We start from the raw sequence: 18600 nt of genomic DNA on the forward strand, positions 1-18600 counted from the left end.
ATTTTCTCATATCTATGTATGTGCACACACTACACCGTCCTTTGTTTCCAAAGCAATGAGAACATCTCTTTTTATAGTTCTAAAAGTAGTGAACAGATTTTTGTGACAACTTGTGTGCAAAGTGAAACTAACAGTTGCATATAAATTCTGTTGAAGTCGGTAAATCTTGTTGGAACACTTTGCAAAAACCACTAAACCAAATTTGGAAATTATACACTCCGATTTGGATCGAACGTCTCATATGTAATCAACTGCGTATAATTATGAGATTGTGAATGTACACAATTTATATCCTAAATTACAAATATTTATTTTGGTCTTTGAATATATGAAACGTCGTCACTGTAATCCATAAATATATTGAAATTATCACTATTGGTAATAATGTTATGAATTAAATTGATTAAAAAAAAAACACGACTAACAAGGAAATATTTATATTTTTTGTGATTTAACCATAAATGAGAATTTACTTTTAACTGATTTAAATAAATAACTTAAATCAACCGTAATATGTTTGAATATAATATGAAGGAATAGTCTTCCATTAAATTCCCACTATATATATAAGTTGAATCATGCATCAAATTCCCATCTCATATAACCCCTCTTTCTATAATCTCACATTCACTACTCATCAACCAAAAATATACAATACCACCATAAATCAATATCCATGGCTATGGTTATGGTGGTGGTTCTAACAATCCTTTTGGTCATACTAGCAACTCTTCTATTTAAACTCTTGTATGAAAACATCTCATGTTACTTTCTCACTCCACTACGAATCAAGAAAATCATGGAGAAACAAGGTATTCGCGGCCCGAAACCTCGATTCTTCACCGGAAACATCTTGGACATGGCTTCCCTTGTTTCCAAAACAACCTCAAATGACATGAAAACTATAAGCCATGATATCGTTGGTCGCCTTCTTCCTCATTTTCTTCTTTGGTCCACCCAATTCGGTAAATACATCTATTATCAATTATAAATATCGCTACAAAACCAGATGAAAACACTTAGTTATTTAAAAAATAATAATAACAAAGTGTTTTCATCTGTGTTGTTATTTTTGTATATATGTTTGTACAAACATATATATAATTAAATTAAGATAATAATCATAATTAATTTAATTGGAGATTTTAATTTGATTTTGTGTAGGAAAGAGATATATATATTGGAATGGTCCAGAACCAAGGTTGTGTTTGACAGAAACAGAATTGATAAAAGAGTTTCTTTCAAAATACAGTACAGTTTCAGGGAAATCATGGCAACAAAAGCAAGGTTCAAAAAACTTCATTGGTGAAGGAGTTTTGATGGCAAATGGTGAAGATTGGTATCATCAACGTCACATTGTTGCCCCTGCATTCATGGGAGATAGACTTAAGGTATATTCAATCATAATAATTATCTATTGAACTTTTTACAAGTGTATCAAAAATCAATATAACACCGATACTTTAAATTTAAGGCGTAACAATGACACAAATTAATAATCAAACACTTAAATCTATTGTAATATTCAATTTTAAAAAAAATTATTATTGGTGTCAACATATTTATATTAATGTTGTATTTTTTAGATATGTGTGAGTGTTTTATATTGAGATACTAATTGCCAACTATGAAGCACTAACACAAACTCTACCTAACAAACACTAACACATAAAAAATTAAATACTAGTTGTAATGTGAAAAAATAAAATTTAATTAAATATAATCATATATCTCAGTATCATATAACGATTAGACACTCAATTCAACTAATGCACAAACACTAGTTATAATTAGAAAATATAATTTGATCGAACATAATCATACAGGTGTCAAACACTTGATACAATTAACATTGACATATAAACATAAATTATAATTTGAGTAAAAATAAAAATTATTAAATATAATTACATTTGTCAATGTTTTACGCATGTATTTGATACACCTTCAATCTAAAGTGTCGGAGATACTGTTGAAAATGGTTGTTGGTGATTAAAAAAATTGATGCACATGTTGATTTGCAGAGCTATGCAGGGCATATGGTGGAATGCACTAAAGAGATGATAGAATCACTAGAAAATGGGTTAGAGTGTGGACAAAATGAAGTGGAGATAAGTGAGTACATGACAAAACTTACTGCAGATATTATATCTAGAACAGAGTTTGGTACAAGTTACCAAAAAGGAAAGAAAATATTTCATCTTCTAACAGTTTTACAGACTCGTTGTGCACAAGCAAGTCGCCATCTTTGCTTTCCTGGAAGCAGGTACTTTCACTTTACAACTTTCTCTAATCCACCATTTTTTTTTCTTTTATCAATGGTTTTAAATTGCATTTACAATTATATTCTTAACATGCCAAAAATTAAAAATTGGATTATGTGCAGTCATAATCCCGTGCAATCACATAGTCAATCATATCTAGGTCGAACCGTCCATATTTGAAGATTGGTATTTTGATTTTTAAAAGAAAGCAAATTTTTTATTTAAATCTAGACCGTTCAATTTGATTTATCGACCATCAATGTGGTTGAATGTATGACCGCACAAAATTGTAACCGCACACTATTTAAATCCAAAAAAACGCAATTATATGTAGATGATGCATCTTAAACTACATGTAAATTTGAATCATCTATAATTGTTGCATTATGCAGTCTGTTAGATCTAGAAAAATGAATTTTTAACTTTTTAAATTTAACGGACCTTATAAGAGAAACACACTGTAGTTGCTGAAAAAGTATCTAAAGACACTTTTAGTCACTAAGACATCAAAAACCTTGTTGTCGCATCAATTTAAATTGCATTCCCAAATCTAATTTTTTAACTTCAATTAAATATTTTCATTTTTACCTACAAACATCACAGTGACACACTCTACTCCATCAAATTCTTAATGGTTATTCCACTTTATGTCCTTTTAATTAAATACAAAATCATGAAAGATAAAAAAAATTTCCTATAGGTTTTTTCCAAGCAAGTACAATAGAGAGATAAAGGCTTTAAAGATGGAAGTGGAGAAATTATTGATGGAAATAATTCAAAGTAGAAAAGATTGTGTTGAGATTGGAAGAACAAATTCTTATGGGAATGATTTGTTAGGAATACTATTGAATGAGATGCAAAAGAAAGGGTCAAGGAATGAAAATAATAGCTTAAATCTACAAGTAGTAATGGATGAATGCAAAACATTTTTCTTTTCTGGACATGAAACAACAGCACTTTTACTCACTTGGACAGTTATGTTACTAGCAAGTAATCCATCTTGGCAAGATAAGGTTAGAGATGAGGTTAAAAGGGTTTGTAATGGAGGAATTCCTTCTTTGGACCAACTCTCCAAGCTCACTATTGTAAGTATTTAACAAAAACTTTATCTTCTTTTTTTTTTAATTAAATACAAAATATTATAAATAACTTAAATTTAAATTTTAACTGAAATAATTATTGATCATATTTTATTTATTTATCTTTCGGTTAAATATCGGTTAATCAAAGTCACTTTTTTGTTTTTTTTGGAGCTAATTGATATTCTTACTTATTTATATTAGATAATCACTTTTTGATATTAAGAGTTATTAACTGTTTTTTATAAATAATTTAAAAATTGATTTAAATAAAAAAAATACTATTTTAAGTAACTTCTTATTAAAAAATAATTTTTTATAGACATTTTAAGAAAAATCATATACTTAGTAAACAAACAGAAATAATTTTTATTTTCTTAAAAGCCTCTACAAAATAATTTTTAAATTAATAATAACAAAAGTTTACTTTTTTAAAAATCGTTTTAGTAGTAAATTATTGCGTGTCATTAATTAGTGTATATCCGGAGATCACGTCTGTGACACTTTATGTATAAAATTCATAAAAGCAGTTCAATTCCTATAAAGCAAATAAGGATATTCTGAAAAGCCATTAAAGTTGATTATATTCTTTATGTCTTTAAATTTCTAACTATTATGAAAGGTTAAAGCCTTTGTTTTTATTTTATTTTATTTTATTTTTTTTTATGTCACACTTAGAAGCGGCGGGTTGGACAAATTTGAATCTTATGCACAATTATGTTTCTTGGTTTTGATGTGATTTTCTGTTAAATAAGATTTTAGTTTTTTAAAACTTTAGAAATTTTTGTTTTTAGTTTTTTAAGAAAACTCACATTTTTAGTCTATATAACTATTATACAAATATTTTTAATCTCTGTTGAACAATCAATATATATTTTAAAAATATTTTTTTATATATGTTTACAATATATAAAAAATTCTTCTATAAAAAATGAATTTAAAATTCAAAAATTTTTAGTCCATGTAAAAAACAGTTATATTTTTTAATTCGTACGAAATCATTCTATGAACTATTTTAGTCTTTGGTGGAATAAAATATCTTCAACTTTTAAATTTTTAAATGATATTTTATAAATATGTTTAAAACATTCTTAAAAGTTTATTTACACAAATTTAAACTTTTTTAACTCGAAATAAATTAAATATGAATTTTTTAAATATCATATGTTCAAGATAAAAATATTTAAAATATGAATCTAGAAATCAATTTTTAAATTTATTTTTTGTGGAAGAATCTTTTATAATACTGTAGATATTTGACAAAAAAATATTTCAAAAATATATTTTAACAGTCTAACGGAAAATAAAATGACATTTTTTAATGGAGATTAAAAATAAAATTTTAAAATTAAAAATTTATTTAACTTTCTATTTTTGTTTTACAAATATTTTATTCTAATTTTTTTATTGGAACTTTTAGTTATATATAGTAGAATAAGTTTAGGCTACCCAAAAGCTTAATTAATCGAAAGATTCTAGCCTTTTGATTAATTTATTATTAGCACGATGTTTAAAATATTTTAGTTTAACACAAATACGAATGTAGAGAAACAAACAAAAAAAATATGATTATAAAAGAAAAAAAAAATGATTTATTCAGCTCTCATCCTTGCACTCGTGCGCTAGTAGTTGCTGTCATTCGGAAGAATATTTATTGAATAATATATTAATTAATACTAGTATTAATTAATTGTAGTTATAGTTATCTTTCTTTTTAGAGGGTCCAAGTGCACAAAAGTTAAAAGCTATTTGTTCAAATTTTGAATAACGATACAATCATACTTTTATGAGAAGAAAAAATAGATCTTATCATAGAAAAAAGAGAAACGAAAAGAAAATGAATTGACCTTTGTTAATCAATGGTCAGGTTCGTGGCCACCCACTTAAAAAAAATGTTTTTTTGAGAAAGTTGTTCTTCAATTGTTTGATACTCTCTATTTTTAAATTAATTAATATAAAAAAATATATTTTAAATTAAGTAAATCATAAATTAATCTCAAATAACTCTATCATATGTAATGGTTATATCAATACTTTTAAATTTTGCCTATCTAACCAAACTTTTTATTTTGCAGTTGCATATGGTAATAAATGAGTCATTAAGGCTATATCCTCCAGCATCTGTGCTTCCTAGAATGGCCTTTGAAGACATAATATTGGGTGACCTTTATATCCCTAAAGGGTTATCAATTTGGATTCCTGTTTTGGCTATTCATCATAGTGAAAAACTATGGGGTAAAGATGCAAATGAATTTAATCCGGATAGGTTTACTTCAAAATCATACATTCCTAGCCGTTTTTTACCATTTGCTTTTGGCCCTAGAAATTGTGTTGGACAAACATTTGCCTTAATGGAAGCTAAAATTATATTAGCGATGTTGATCTCTCGATTTAGTTTCACTATTTCTGATAATTACCGTCACGCACCTGTGGTTGTGCTCACAATTAAGCCAAAATACGGAGTTCAAGTTTGTTTGAAGCCCTTGAAGTCCGAAATTGTCAAATGTTGAGAGTTGGGACTCGGAAGACTATAAATAATGTTGCTATTGCAATTAGCCAATTTCAATCTTGTTAGAAAGAACAAATCATATAATTCACATTGCGATTTTGACAAATTGGACACTTAGAATCTCAATTGTTTGAACTTTATCAACAATTGAGATCATTGAGTATAATGACGGCTTAGTTTTTGTATCACATCAAAATGTAGAGTTTTGAGATTTGAGAGTTTAGGATTGAGGGATGGTGGTCTTTTGTTTTTGGTCATTGTATGAGCGGTGAGTGAGATGTTACAATCTTGATCTTGATGAGTATTCTTGTAATTTATTTTATTTTATTTTCAACTTTTTTACCATGAATAAATTGGGATGAAATAATCGTTGCAAGGATTATGATGTGTAAATTAGTAACAATTTGGGTGAAAGTTAACCCCTTAATCTAGCCACTGCTTTACTTTCTCCTCTTATTATTCTTTTGATTAGTTCCTATTTTTTCACTTAAGAATGGTGGCTTAAGGCCAATTTTTGGTATGAAATCACCCATTTAAATTGTTTTTTTTATTCTCTTTTATTTAAATTAGTGATTTTAACACATGTCTAATTTTTCTTTTATGTTTTTCCATGGTTTCTTCATTGTTGTGCGATATTGTTTTTGTTTGTCGTCTTCGTGAGACGTTTTGGTTTCTTATCTTGTTTCGATGTTATTTGGTTCAGATTGACAGATCAATTTCAATCAAGTCTAAATTCAATCAATGATTTTTACGTCATCAACGTTACAGTTTTGAAGACATGAATATTTCAAACATCTCAATTTTATCATATTTGTATAATTTATTACTTGTGTAGACATTTTTCTATTTGATTCTATTAAACTAAATGTTGTGAGTTCGTTCACATATTTTATCTTTTTTAATTTTAACGACTTTAAATTGTAATGTTTTCGATCGATGTGATTTATATCAATTTAAATGAATCAATATTATTTTTATTTGTAAAAAAAACAACTTGAATGAATGCCCATGTATTAACTTATCTCTTCAATCAATCCATGAATGAATTGAGTTAATTAGTTGGCATTCATGTAACATGAGAAAAAGATATTGGTGGAGCTGTTTAGATAAGTTATAAAAACAAACGCCCATAATAAAAGGCTAAAAACGACCCAAATTTATAGTAGGTGAGGGTACAAAGGGCTTCTCCCCTTTTTAGTTATGATACTCCATAACACTTGAGAACAATTATTTAATTTAACTTCTCTCTCAATTGTGATGATTTAGCAAAGTGCTTTACTTTCCACAATGAATGAAATAAGCCAACTTGGGTGTGACAAAATTTAAGGTAGGGTCGATATGTCCATTTTGGAAATAAAGGCTTGGTTGTTTTCTTAGCCACCTTTCCTTCTTCCACTACTTGTTTTTATCATTCTTTTATTGCAACAATCATTTTTTGCTGGCATAGTTTGATGTCTAATAAATTGTGCACAACTTTTATATCTAGGTAGCATGCAAAACTGTTCATGAGTTTGATTTACAGTGAATGTTTATTAGAGGTACAAGATATGGTCTAGGATATGAGTTACCTCTAGCATTATGCATCGTGCTCAAAATTAATTTACGAACAAATGATTATTTTTGTTATTATTTTATTTTATTTTATTATTGATTCACTCTCTCTAAAAAAATTATCAATTGAATCACTAAATTAATAATTTATAGTTTATAAAATAATATTATGAGTTACCACTTCTGAATAAATTGGCAAGTGGTAATCATACCTGACTTATTATGAGTTTTTGTATGTTTAATTGTTTTTCCTAAAAAATTGTTTAGGATTACTATTTGACTTCTCGTTTTGGGACTAATTCGCTCTCGTCTTTATTTTATACCGTCCTTAATGAACCTGCAACTCATCGGATTTGATCAAATTAAAGGACGAGTTAGGATATAAAGTTTGACCCAATCAAATATTAGAACTAGATAAAAAAACACACCAAACCCGACATAACACATCTTTTGTGCACCGCTACTGATTATGGAATAATACTATTGAGAGAAGTCATCTCTAGAAATAAATTTTTGAGTTTCAAAGCCCGAAAAGGTCAATAAGGATTGCTCATGACTTATCGAAATTATGTGGTTACTCTTTATTTTCACCGATTCACCGAATTGATTCCTTTATTTTAATAGTCGGCATAGTTGGTCTCTTCCTCAAATATTTGCACTAAAAAAAATAAAGGTGATTTGACATATTTTAAATAATGAGACATATGACATCATAATATATAACTATCTAGATACATTAATTAATCATATGTCATTTATTAAATTATAAAAAAATATTAATAATTGAAGTTGAAAGTTAAGTTTTTAGAGCATTTTATTGCGATTTCATAGGTGTTAATCATTCTAATCATAGTATCATATGCAATGTAATTTAAAGCATGCCACAATGCCATTTTTTTGTTAAAAAATCATAACAAAGGACCTACACTGTCAAATTTTAAAATAGGGGGATCGATTTCGTGAATTAATAAAAATAAGGAGACTAAAACTCCAATCAAACATTTCTTTTATATATATTTTTTATTAAAAAGTTATTTATTCATTCAAATTAATAAAATATATTAAAAATAAAATAAGTTTAACGTTGCTAAACCTAGAATGCATGAATCGGCAAGCAAACTCATAAATCTAAATTAATAGTATAAAACGACACTATACTTACAAATATTGTGAAAAATCAAAGTGAACGAAATACTCATGTATTTGGATATGTAGCATTGACACCTAAATCATTGATTAAATATGTAATGAATCAAAACTAATATCTTAATCTAAATCAAATGAACACCACAACAAGACGAAAAGTCAACCAACATCACATCACAATGACGAAAAAAATAGCATGTAAGTTTAAGTTCTTAATTAAGGGTTGACATTCAAGAAAACTATCATCATTTCAAGATCTTGGAATCTATAATTCTCACATAAAAATACAATAAATGAAATACCTTTTTCCATGTTGTGTGATGATTGAGAGTAGAGACAATAATTCATCGATACCCAGTCTATCTCTTTTTATTTCTTCTTTCTTTAGATCCATTCTTGATGGTTCTGGCAGATAAACCTTATGGAAGAGACAAAACTATTTTTTATGTGTTTTAACATTAATGTTATTAATGACTCTCATCAAGTCACCACTATTTATAAGTGTTATTTGCACTCCGTTCACTATCACACATTTTCACACATGAGTCATTATAATTATTTAAATTATTCTTGCATTCTCTCGGTTGACATATGTGAATTAACCATACATCAATCATAATGTGTATCAATGAACCTTACATGCATTGGTTCCATCATTCATCATAATTAAAAATATAAACTTAAGAACAATCAAGACGGTTATATATCATGTAATCAACATATCTCCTTCCATGTACTACTATATAAGTTTTTCTCCTAAATATGATATTAAGTTGAGAATAGCAAAATGGGTTCAAACATAAATTCCTTATCAATAACATAATTTTTTTTCAATACCACTAATTGCATGAGTACATAAGTAGAAAACAAAAAAACAAAAAATCTGAAACATTTCATAATTAAGCTCAAAGTGTCAAATATACCTAAATAAAAGGCTTAAATATTTGATTCATCCTTGTAAGCTCACGTTTTTATTTTATTTTTTTCTCTGATAGTTTTTTTTTTCAATTTAAATCTTGTAAATTCAATTTAGTTTTAAAATCATCCCTACTGTTAATTGTTGTTAAAAAGAGTTTATGTGGCAAATAGGTAAGTGACGTGGCAGTTTGATGGATGATTATTATTAATTAATAATAAAATGAAAAAATTAAATAACTAAAAAATATAATTAAGTAATTGAATTGATTAAAAAAAAAAAGAAATGGAAAAAAGAGTAGAATTAAGTTGAAAGTGTTATATTTTAGTCCCTCCATCTAAAATAAGAAAATTTGAGAATTATGATTCTTACTCCTTACTCTCCTCCAACAAAAAATTAAACATTAAACTTAATAAATATAACTACAAAGAATAAATAAAAAAATAACAGATTTAAGAAAAATTACTCATATCCCAATGAAGACATCTCCAAAATCATCATTTAGGATTTCCATCAGTATTAGAGATGAATGTATGCATTGATTTCTTACACTCACATTCATATAGTTGAAAATGAGTTAAGGTTGTTGCAGATGAAGATGATGTGATGGTTGAACAAAGAAGAAGCAAATGAGAATTTGAGAATTATCGGGATTTTAGGTTGCATGAAGGAGAAGATGTAGAAACGGGGTTTTACATTTTAGGTTTTGCAAATTTGAGAATTTTTATTTAGTCCTCATAAGTATACCTAGTTCTCAAATATTTGACTTATCATCAACTATTGTCACGTAAAAGATTGTCATGTCACTCCATCGTTTTCCACATGAGCTTTTTTTAACAATAAATAACAACAAAGATCATTTTAAAACCAAATTGAACAGTGTTTAAATTGAAAAATAAACTTACAAGGACAAAAATCAGAAAGACGCGAACTTATAGACAAAACAAATATGTAAACCTAAATAAAACATCATCATTCAACATTCATTAGCATATATAATGTCCATATTTTTTACATGGCGACCAAATACTTTAGGTGGTACTCTTTTTGTCAAAAGATTAACAATCATAAGATTGGTGCTAATATGTTCAGTTGACACTCTATCTTTCTGAAATTCCTCTTTAACAACAAAGTATTTCAATTCCATAAGCTTAACACCTTTAGAATACTTTTTGTTATTAGAGAAGAAAAATGTTGCAGAATTATCACAACAAATTTTCAACAGCCTAGCAATATTGTCGACAAATCCAAGTCCTGAAATAAAGTTTTGTAACCAATTAGCCTAAATTGTGTCCTCAAAGCATGCCACAAATTCAGTCTCCATAGTGGATGCAACAATGACCGATTGTTTCACACTTTTCCATTATATCGATCACCCAACCAAGAGATATACATAATTAAATGTTGACTTTATTGTATCTACACATTGACAAAGTCTAAATCTGAATACCCAATCACGTCAAGACGATCAGATCTTCAATAAATAAGCATGTGATCCTTAATCCCTTGCAAATACCTTAATACTTTTTTTTTGTAGCTTTCCAATTATCCATCCCTGAATTACTCTGGGATCTACCCAATGTGACACCAGAAAATCTGTTAAAGAGAATAAAAACTTTAATATCTAATTTAGGATATCACGTTTCTCTAAATACACATGTAACAATTCAACTTTATTTTTTTAATTATAATAGTACAATATCAATGAACTTGATTCAACTAGAATTTCTTGATTTAATTCCCAAGACTTACTCGTACTAAGTTTTCATATAAAAAGTCATTTATAATAACATAAGTAAAATACACATTACAACTCTTAATTCCCGATATCACCTATCAGAGCGGGGGTTTTCCCAAACTTGAACTTCGAGACTCATTAACCTGTAATAACTGCGATTTCGCAAAGGCAAGGCCAAGTCAGTCAAACACAAACAACGAAGGAGGTGAGTTTTGAAATCATGTTAATAGTATAATATGAGTAAGAAGAACACGCAAACAATCATAATAGAACCGCATCATAATCACTTTACGATATATCAAAATATTTAATTAAATAGTATCATACTATAACATCAAAGTCACTCAAGTAAAATAATCATCTCATTATAATATGCATCAAATCATCTAATTATTATTACCTTTGAAACACATCAATCACAACAAAACAATCACAAGGAAATGCAATGCTATGCATGAGCTTAGACTCTACTTCACAATGTGGTACCATTCTAACTCTGAAGTACTTGGTTAGGAGGCTTGATACTATGCCACCATCCCGGTGGACGGACAATTCAAATTGGCCCTGTCCTTATAGATCCCCTCAACTCAACCCGAGACACATATACGTGACAGTCGAGATAAACGTGTGTTGCGTGGTAGCTCCCGACATTTGGAGTGCTACCTCCAAGTCACCTAGGAATTCCCCACCCGAATACCTCCAAGGTCTAACAATCTTGCCTTAAGGCTCGACAGCAGACCGCCACGATCAGGCTCATTCAGTTGTACTTCCCCGGAATCACTAGGCTTGTCAGGCCCTACCTATATGATGACAAAATAATCTCCACTTCACAAATTCACAATATTTATTTTCTCCCCTCGTTGGTATATGATACTCCATTAATACCGTCATCTCAGACACAAATTGAAATCACAATATTCTCATCACAATTTATAACATCACTATAATTAATCACACATCATCATCATCATCACATAAACTCATCACAATTTATAGAATCACTATCATCAATCATACAGCAACACATATATTCATCACAAAATTTTCACATCACCATTATTAATCATACATTATCATCATTACATATAATTATCACAAGACATCTATTTTTATTGTAACATCATTTAAACTCATCTAATCAAACATATGCATAAAATTAATTCAACAACCAATATCACAATAATATCACACACCACAATAAAGTGAATTAGAGAATTGGATCACTTCATATTGACCATTATCTTATATTTTACTATTTAAAAAAAATATTCTAGTAGAAAATACAAAAATTGTAAATAAAATCACTTTATTCTTTATACTCTATATTAATATTATATATAAAATAATAATAATTTTGATTTCTTAATTTTTATTATTTATAAAATTAATAAAAGTTAAAAGTTTTAATTTTTCTTTTAAATTTTTGAATAAAAAAATATCGATTTAACATATTTCAAATAACATGACATACGATTTTATGATATAGAACTATCTAAATATATTAATTATTTATATATTAGTAATTAAATTATAAAAATAAAAAGTTTCTTAAATTGAAAATTAAGTTTTAAAGAGTGATTGCGATTTTATAAGTGTCATATTATTATATGACACTCATAAAATTTTAATTGCTGATATATAAATTAAGTTTTAAATAATCATTTTATATTATATGTCATATTATTTAAAGTATATCACATAATTATTTTTAAATTGAAAAATTATAACAAAATACTATGACCGTTACATTTTAAAATAAATAATCGATAAAAATTAATTAAAATAGAAAACTAAAACTATAATTAAATTAAAAAAATATTATAATTAAATTTAAAAAGATTCATTCGTGCTTAGAAAGGATGATTTAAATATTAATTTAGTATAAATTATTATTTTTTATCTTTTGAATATTTAAAGATTGAAATGCTTTTGGAAATGAGTATGTTTTTGAAAATGCACTTCATTTTTATAATCAGCAAAAAAATATAACAAAATAAAATAGATCAATTTATCTTAAAGAATAATAAAGAGAAACAAATTATGAATAAAAATTTAAAAATATAAAGTTATAATTTATTATTTGATTGATATCTGAATTTAGTTAATCTTTGGTCCTAAATTAACCCAAATTACAAATTCAATTTTGAAATTACACTCATCACAGTCACGCCCACAACCACACCTACACCACTCTCCTCCACATAAAAATACTCCTCTTCCTCTCTCTCATATCCCTTTTCTGAATCTACTCACCGAACACAGAGAGACTCGAACCTTCTCTTTCTTTTCCTCGATCCATTTTCATGGTATTTTCATTTCTCTTTCTCATTCTACTTCATTACACCGATTAGTTACGGTTTTTTCTTCTTGCTTATTTACTTCTTAATTATACGCCGATTTTTTATTTCATTTTTTGCAATCTTTACTATTTTATAATTTAATCTTAATATTATTTTTTTTATATAATTTCCTTTTAATATAAATTTTTCAATATATTTTTTTGTAATATTTATTTTTAAAATTGAAAGTTTATTTTATGAAAACTAGGCAGATAAATTTTAAAGTCAAAACTCAACTAAATCCTTCGCCAGTTAATATGTTTGGATTAAATAAACTTACGTGGTTATTTTATAGAGATTGAAAAATTATTTAGCTAATTTTATTTTATAAATATAAAAAGAATAAAAAAAAAATATAAAAAGAATAAAAAAAAATGAATGTCAATATTTTTCGTCTAAATGTAATTAATAAAATATATAATTTGTAAAAAATATAAAGGAAAGTTACAAAATTATATACAACTATTTAAAAAAAATCAAATATATAAAATATACTAAATAAATAATACTCAAATGTTATAAGAGATAAAATTTACTATCACTCCATATTTTTAACATACATAAATATCTTTTTCTCACATGCCATTCGTGAACTTTAAAAGTCACATTTAATATATGAAGAATAGATAGAAAATTCTCATGATACATATTTAATGTAGTCTTACAAAAAGAAACTTTTTAATATATGTACAAAGAACTAGTCAAAAAATACTACATAGATTAAGAGTTGATAGAATTAAAAGTAATATAAAAAGATACACAATTGATTTATATAACATGTAAAATTGATTTTTTAATTTAAACATTGATAAATTAAATCATTTTTTGATCATTTATTTAATTAAAATTTGTAACTCCTAGATTTTAAAATTAAAATCAAAATTCTTAATTTTTTTATTAAATTTAAAACTAAGAGTAAATTTATTCTAAATTAAAAGTAGAATTCTTGAATATTAGTGCTTAGTCATTCTAGCACAGACTAAAAATAAGGTTTTAAATGTGACTATTGTTTTTACTTCATTTTCAAAGCTAGCAATAGCATATAAATTCATATTTTTCTAAATACTTAATCAAATTCTTTCTAGTTGTACAACTACACATAAAATCAACTAAAATAACTATGATTACTAATATAAATTGAATGAGACAAAATTTTGTTATTACAACTTATATATAAGTTGTATGGATATTTGATATGTTTAGATAGAAATTCGAATTCAATATATCTTTTTTTCTCCAAATTAGTGTATGTATGTTTCGCTTTTAGGCTCTTTAAAACAAAACAAACTGAGATAAAGAATAATAAAAAAAAACAAAAAAAAAAACGATTGATTGGATGAGGCTTGCGTATTGAAATTTTTTTGGTTTGACGGTCCAATAGAGTGAATACAAAAATGTTATAGAGACATACATGGACAAAGGGTAGTCCAACTATATGGTAGATTTGGTTACCCTAGTTTTTAATCTAAGTTAGTATATTAGCAATAATAATTAGTAGAAAATTAAATATGAAATAAATACAATTTTTATAGAAAACTTCACTCAATTTGATAATAAAAATTACGGGACTAGTCCAATAAAAAACTCACTATAATAATTAATGGGTACAACCTTATAACAACATTCTTCTACTAGAGTGGATTTGTATGCCAAAGTAACTCTTATGTAAAACTACTTTGTATATTAAAATAATAAACTCAATTATAGAAATAACCTATCAAAATTGTAGATTTTACTACACACATGTTACCACCACCACCACTGGAACCAAATCATTTTCTCTTCTCTGTTTTTCTTTCATTCTTCTTAGGGAATTCTAAATCCCTTTTATTTTTTTCACATAGGCCTAGCCTAATAATACAATATATTCTCCTTTTTTTTTCCTTTCAATAATAATAATAATAATAATAATAATAATAATAATAATAATAATAATAATACTAAAATTGATGGATTCCATTTTTGGGAGTAAACTCACCCAAAATAATTATAGAAATCGGCATTTGAATGAGCATAAGAGTTTTTGGGATAACCGCCAAAACGAGGTTTTGTTGTTGAGTTAGGAGAATGAGAATTTAAATTAGTAAAAATGGGAAAATCGAATTTCTTGGCTTAAATCCCTGTTTACCCAATTATTTTTTGGAAGGTCAAAAGAAAAAAAAATACAACATCAATTTAAAAAAGAATTAGAGATGAGAGATATAGGAGGATAACAATAGAGGGAACACACAAAATAGATAAAGGAGGAAAATCAGAAGAATAAAAAAAAAACTTTTAAAAATTAAACATTCATCATCTTTCAACTCTTGGAACATAAAGTATGTTAATGTGTGAATTTAAAAATATGTTGAAGTCACATATTGACAAACTCTCATATTGAGTAGTTTTGAACTTTATAAATACTTAAATCTCACATTGGATAATTAAAATATGCGTATTTGCTTCCATTATTATATAAAAAGTGTTAAACTCTTGTGAAAAATACACTAAAATTTAATGTATTTTCTAACTTTATCTTTTTTCTCTCTTTTGTTTGATGCATTTTCGAATAACTTCTCCCAACAATTTTTAATTTTTTTGTTGTTTTGATTTTTATTTTTCTGGAAAATTTATAAACCATTTAAGTCTTCAAATTAGAATTGAGAAATTAAACAAACCAAACATTATATAATATAATCAAATCTGTTGAAAAATCATATTTCTATACAACAATGAAACTTTATCCCACTAAGTAGGATCCAACTCTTTAATTTATAGGTCTTTTATAATAGTTTTTCTTGTAGTTTTTTTAAACTTTCTCATTCATCTAGAAATTTAACTACCCTCCATTTGATCTACTCTCTTTACTACACAATCTACAGGTCTCATATCTACGTGTCAAAACCATCTAAGTCAATTTTCTACTATCTTATCTATTATAGGTGCTACATCAATTCTCTCACTTTAATATTGTTATTCATAATTATATCTCGTCTATTTTTCCACACATTAATTTAAGACAACATTCGCATATATGCTACACTTATTTTGTCTTCATAAACAATGGTTAATAATCCTCATTACCAACAATAACTCTTAGGTAGCCGAGCAATATGTATTCTAAGTACTCACTATTGACTCTTTCTCTTTTACAATACTAAATTGAACATGTTGACAACCAAAAATAAAGACATTCACTGCTTGAGATTTCTTATATAGTAAATAGACGTAACCATATCATGAAAAATCATCGATAAATGTAATAAAGTATATTTCTTCATTGAAAGAATTAACATCAAAATGTCCACACATATATGAAACGCATCGTTTAATTTAAAATAATAATAATAAATATATAAATAAATAAAACAACACCAATTCCACCATACTTTCATGTTTTCACTTAATCATTTATCTCTTTCTCTCTCGACAACAACACTACACTACACCCCATCTCCATTTCTATTTTTTTTCTTCCCCTTGCTTCTTCTCACTCCACAACATAAATTGCACACAAAAAACCTCAACCCATAAAATGAATTTAACATCTCCAAAAGTATAACTTCTCATATTCCTACAAGTACTCTTGGTTAGTATATTGATATTATGGTTAGTGAGTTAAGGAAGGAGAAGAGTATCCATTCTTTGAAAAGTGTTTATTGAGACTCTTTGAGGTAAATACACAACTCCAATGCTAAGAATGAATCTCTAGAAAAATATAGTTTTGTTTAAAAATCTTATTTTGGTGCTTAGTGTAGATTTTAAGGACTTTTTATGATTTCCTATAATTATCTAAACTTTAGAATAATTTTGCTAAAGTCTTAAGAATATTTTTTATACTCAAATATATTAGCAGAAGTCATGTCTGCTTCTCTAGAAGTTGTTGGAGAACAAACTTAGTTGATTCTTCACAGTTGTGAGTAGACGAAGATCATTGTCACATATTTTTATTATTCTACAATTATTAGTTTACTCATTTTTATGTTAAAGTATGGATAAAAAAAATTGAGGAACACAACCTTTGAATTTTTGTCGATTTCATCTTTTATTTATTTTCATGGTTTTTGGTGTATAATATTTTTATAGTTTGATTTATTTATGAATTATAAAGTATTTAAATATTGAATTGATATACAATTGAATATTTTTTACATGAGTTTAAATAAAATGAGGAATGATTTTTAAATATGTGTTTTGGAAATTGTTGTTATAATTATGAAATCGTTAATGGAGGTCGGTGCATCTAGTTAAATCATTTTGATTGGGGAGAGTTCCTTGTGAGATGGAGTCATCACTATGAGATAGGTCATCCTTGGGAGGAGAGGGTTATCAACGAGAAGTAAGCTCCATAATTGATGTGTTATGATGTGTTGTGGGATTAAGAGGACCGTGCTATCCGTTAGATGGAGTCACCCTTAAGGGAAATGTCATCCTTAGGAGGAAATGGTTATCAATGAGATAAAGCCGCCTCTTGGTTCTCAAAAAATTTAAGTTTTTACTTGCTAGATTTTCTTTGACCCTTTTAAGGTTGCTCATTTTGATTTAACTTATTTGATTAATTGGATTTTAAATATTTCTACTTGAACGGTTAAATTATAAGTTTAATGATTTTATCATGTGTATGCTTTATTTGAGAACTTTAACTATTTAAGATATTATTGTTTAGCATAATTGGCATTAGATTGTAAAATAATTATTCATGCCTATTTTGTGTTTCCATTCTTGTTGATGGTGGTTGTTGTCTCCTCTTTAAGTCTTTTTGACTTACCCCTTCATGTTGTTCATTTTTTTCCAGATTCGCATGCAGCTGAGTAGCAAGGTGTTAGTAGATTCAAGTCTCAATCACTCTTTTTTGTAAGCCTTCTTGATAGATGATCCTTTTGTGAAGTATCTGTTGAATCGTGATGTATTTTGCAGCTCTTTTGAAAGAAGAAAATCATTTGAAAATGTATCAAATTTTTAGATTTGCTCTTTGAAATATCGAATGAGTTAACAGTTTGAAACATGATTTTATATTTGGAAAAGTTGAAATTACAAATAATACTATGTCGAAATCTCAAGATATTATATATATATATA

The 18600-nt window shown here is 26.8% G+C and overlaps 1 protein-coding gene across 1 annotated transcript; it reads left to right on the forward strand.

Moving 5' to 3' along the window:
• The first annotated feature begins 600 nt into the window (after positions 1-600).
• Positions 601-6308, forward strand: LOC101500158 (cytokinin hydroxylase). The gene is made up of 5 exons (XM_004489057.4): positions 601-965; positions 1165-1391; positions 2025-2266; positions 2965-3349; positions 5419-6308. The coding sequence occupies exons 1-5, from the start codon at positions 677-679 to the stop codon at positions 5851-5853; spliced, it is 1578 nt and encodes a 525-aa protein (XP_004489114.1). The 5' UTR covers positions 601-676; the 3' UTR covers positions 5854-6308.
• Positions 6309-18600: the final 12292 nt, after the last annotated feature.

Source organism: Cicer arietinum, chromosome 3, assembly GCF_000331145.2.
Source record: "Cicer arietinum cultivar CDC Frontier isolate Library 1 chromosome 3, Cicar.CDCFrontier_v2.0, whole genome shotgun sequence".
NCBI classification, from domain to species: domain Eukaryota; kingdom Viridiplantae; phylum Streptophyta; class Magnoliopsida; order Fabales; family Fabaceae; genus Cicer; species Cicer arietinum.

Coding starts and splice junctions, on each gene's coding strand:
- LOC101500158 (XM_004489057.4), top strand. CDS start 677: ATGGCTATGGTTATGGTGGTGGTTCTAACAATCCTTTTGGTCATACTA. Junction 966..1,164: donor TCTTTGGTCCACCCAATTCG/GTAAATACATCT, acceptor GATTTTGTGTAG/GAAAGAGATATATATATTGG. Junction 2,267..2,964: donor CTTTGCTTTCCTGGAAGCAG/GTACTTTCACTT, acceptor AATTTCCTATAG/GTTTTTTCCAAGCAAGTACA.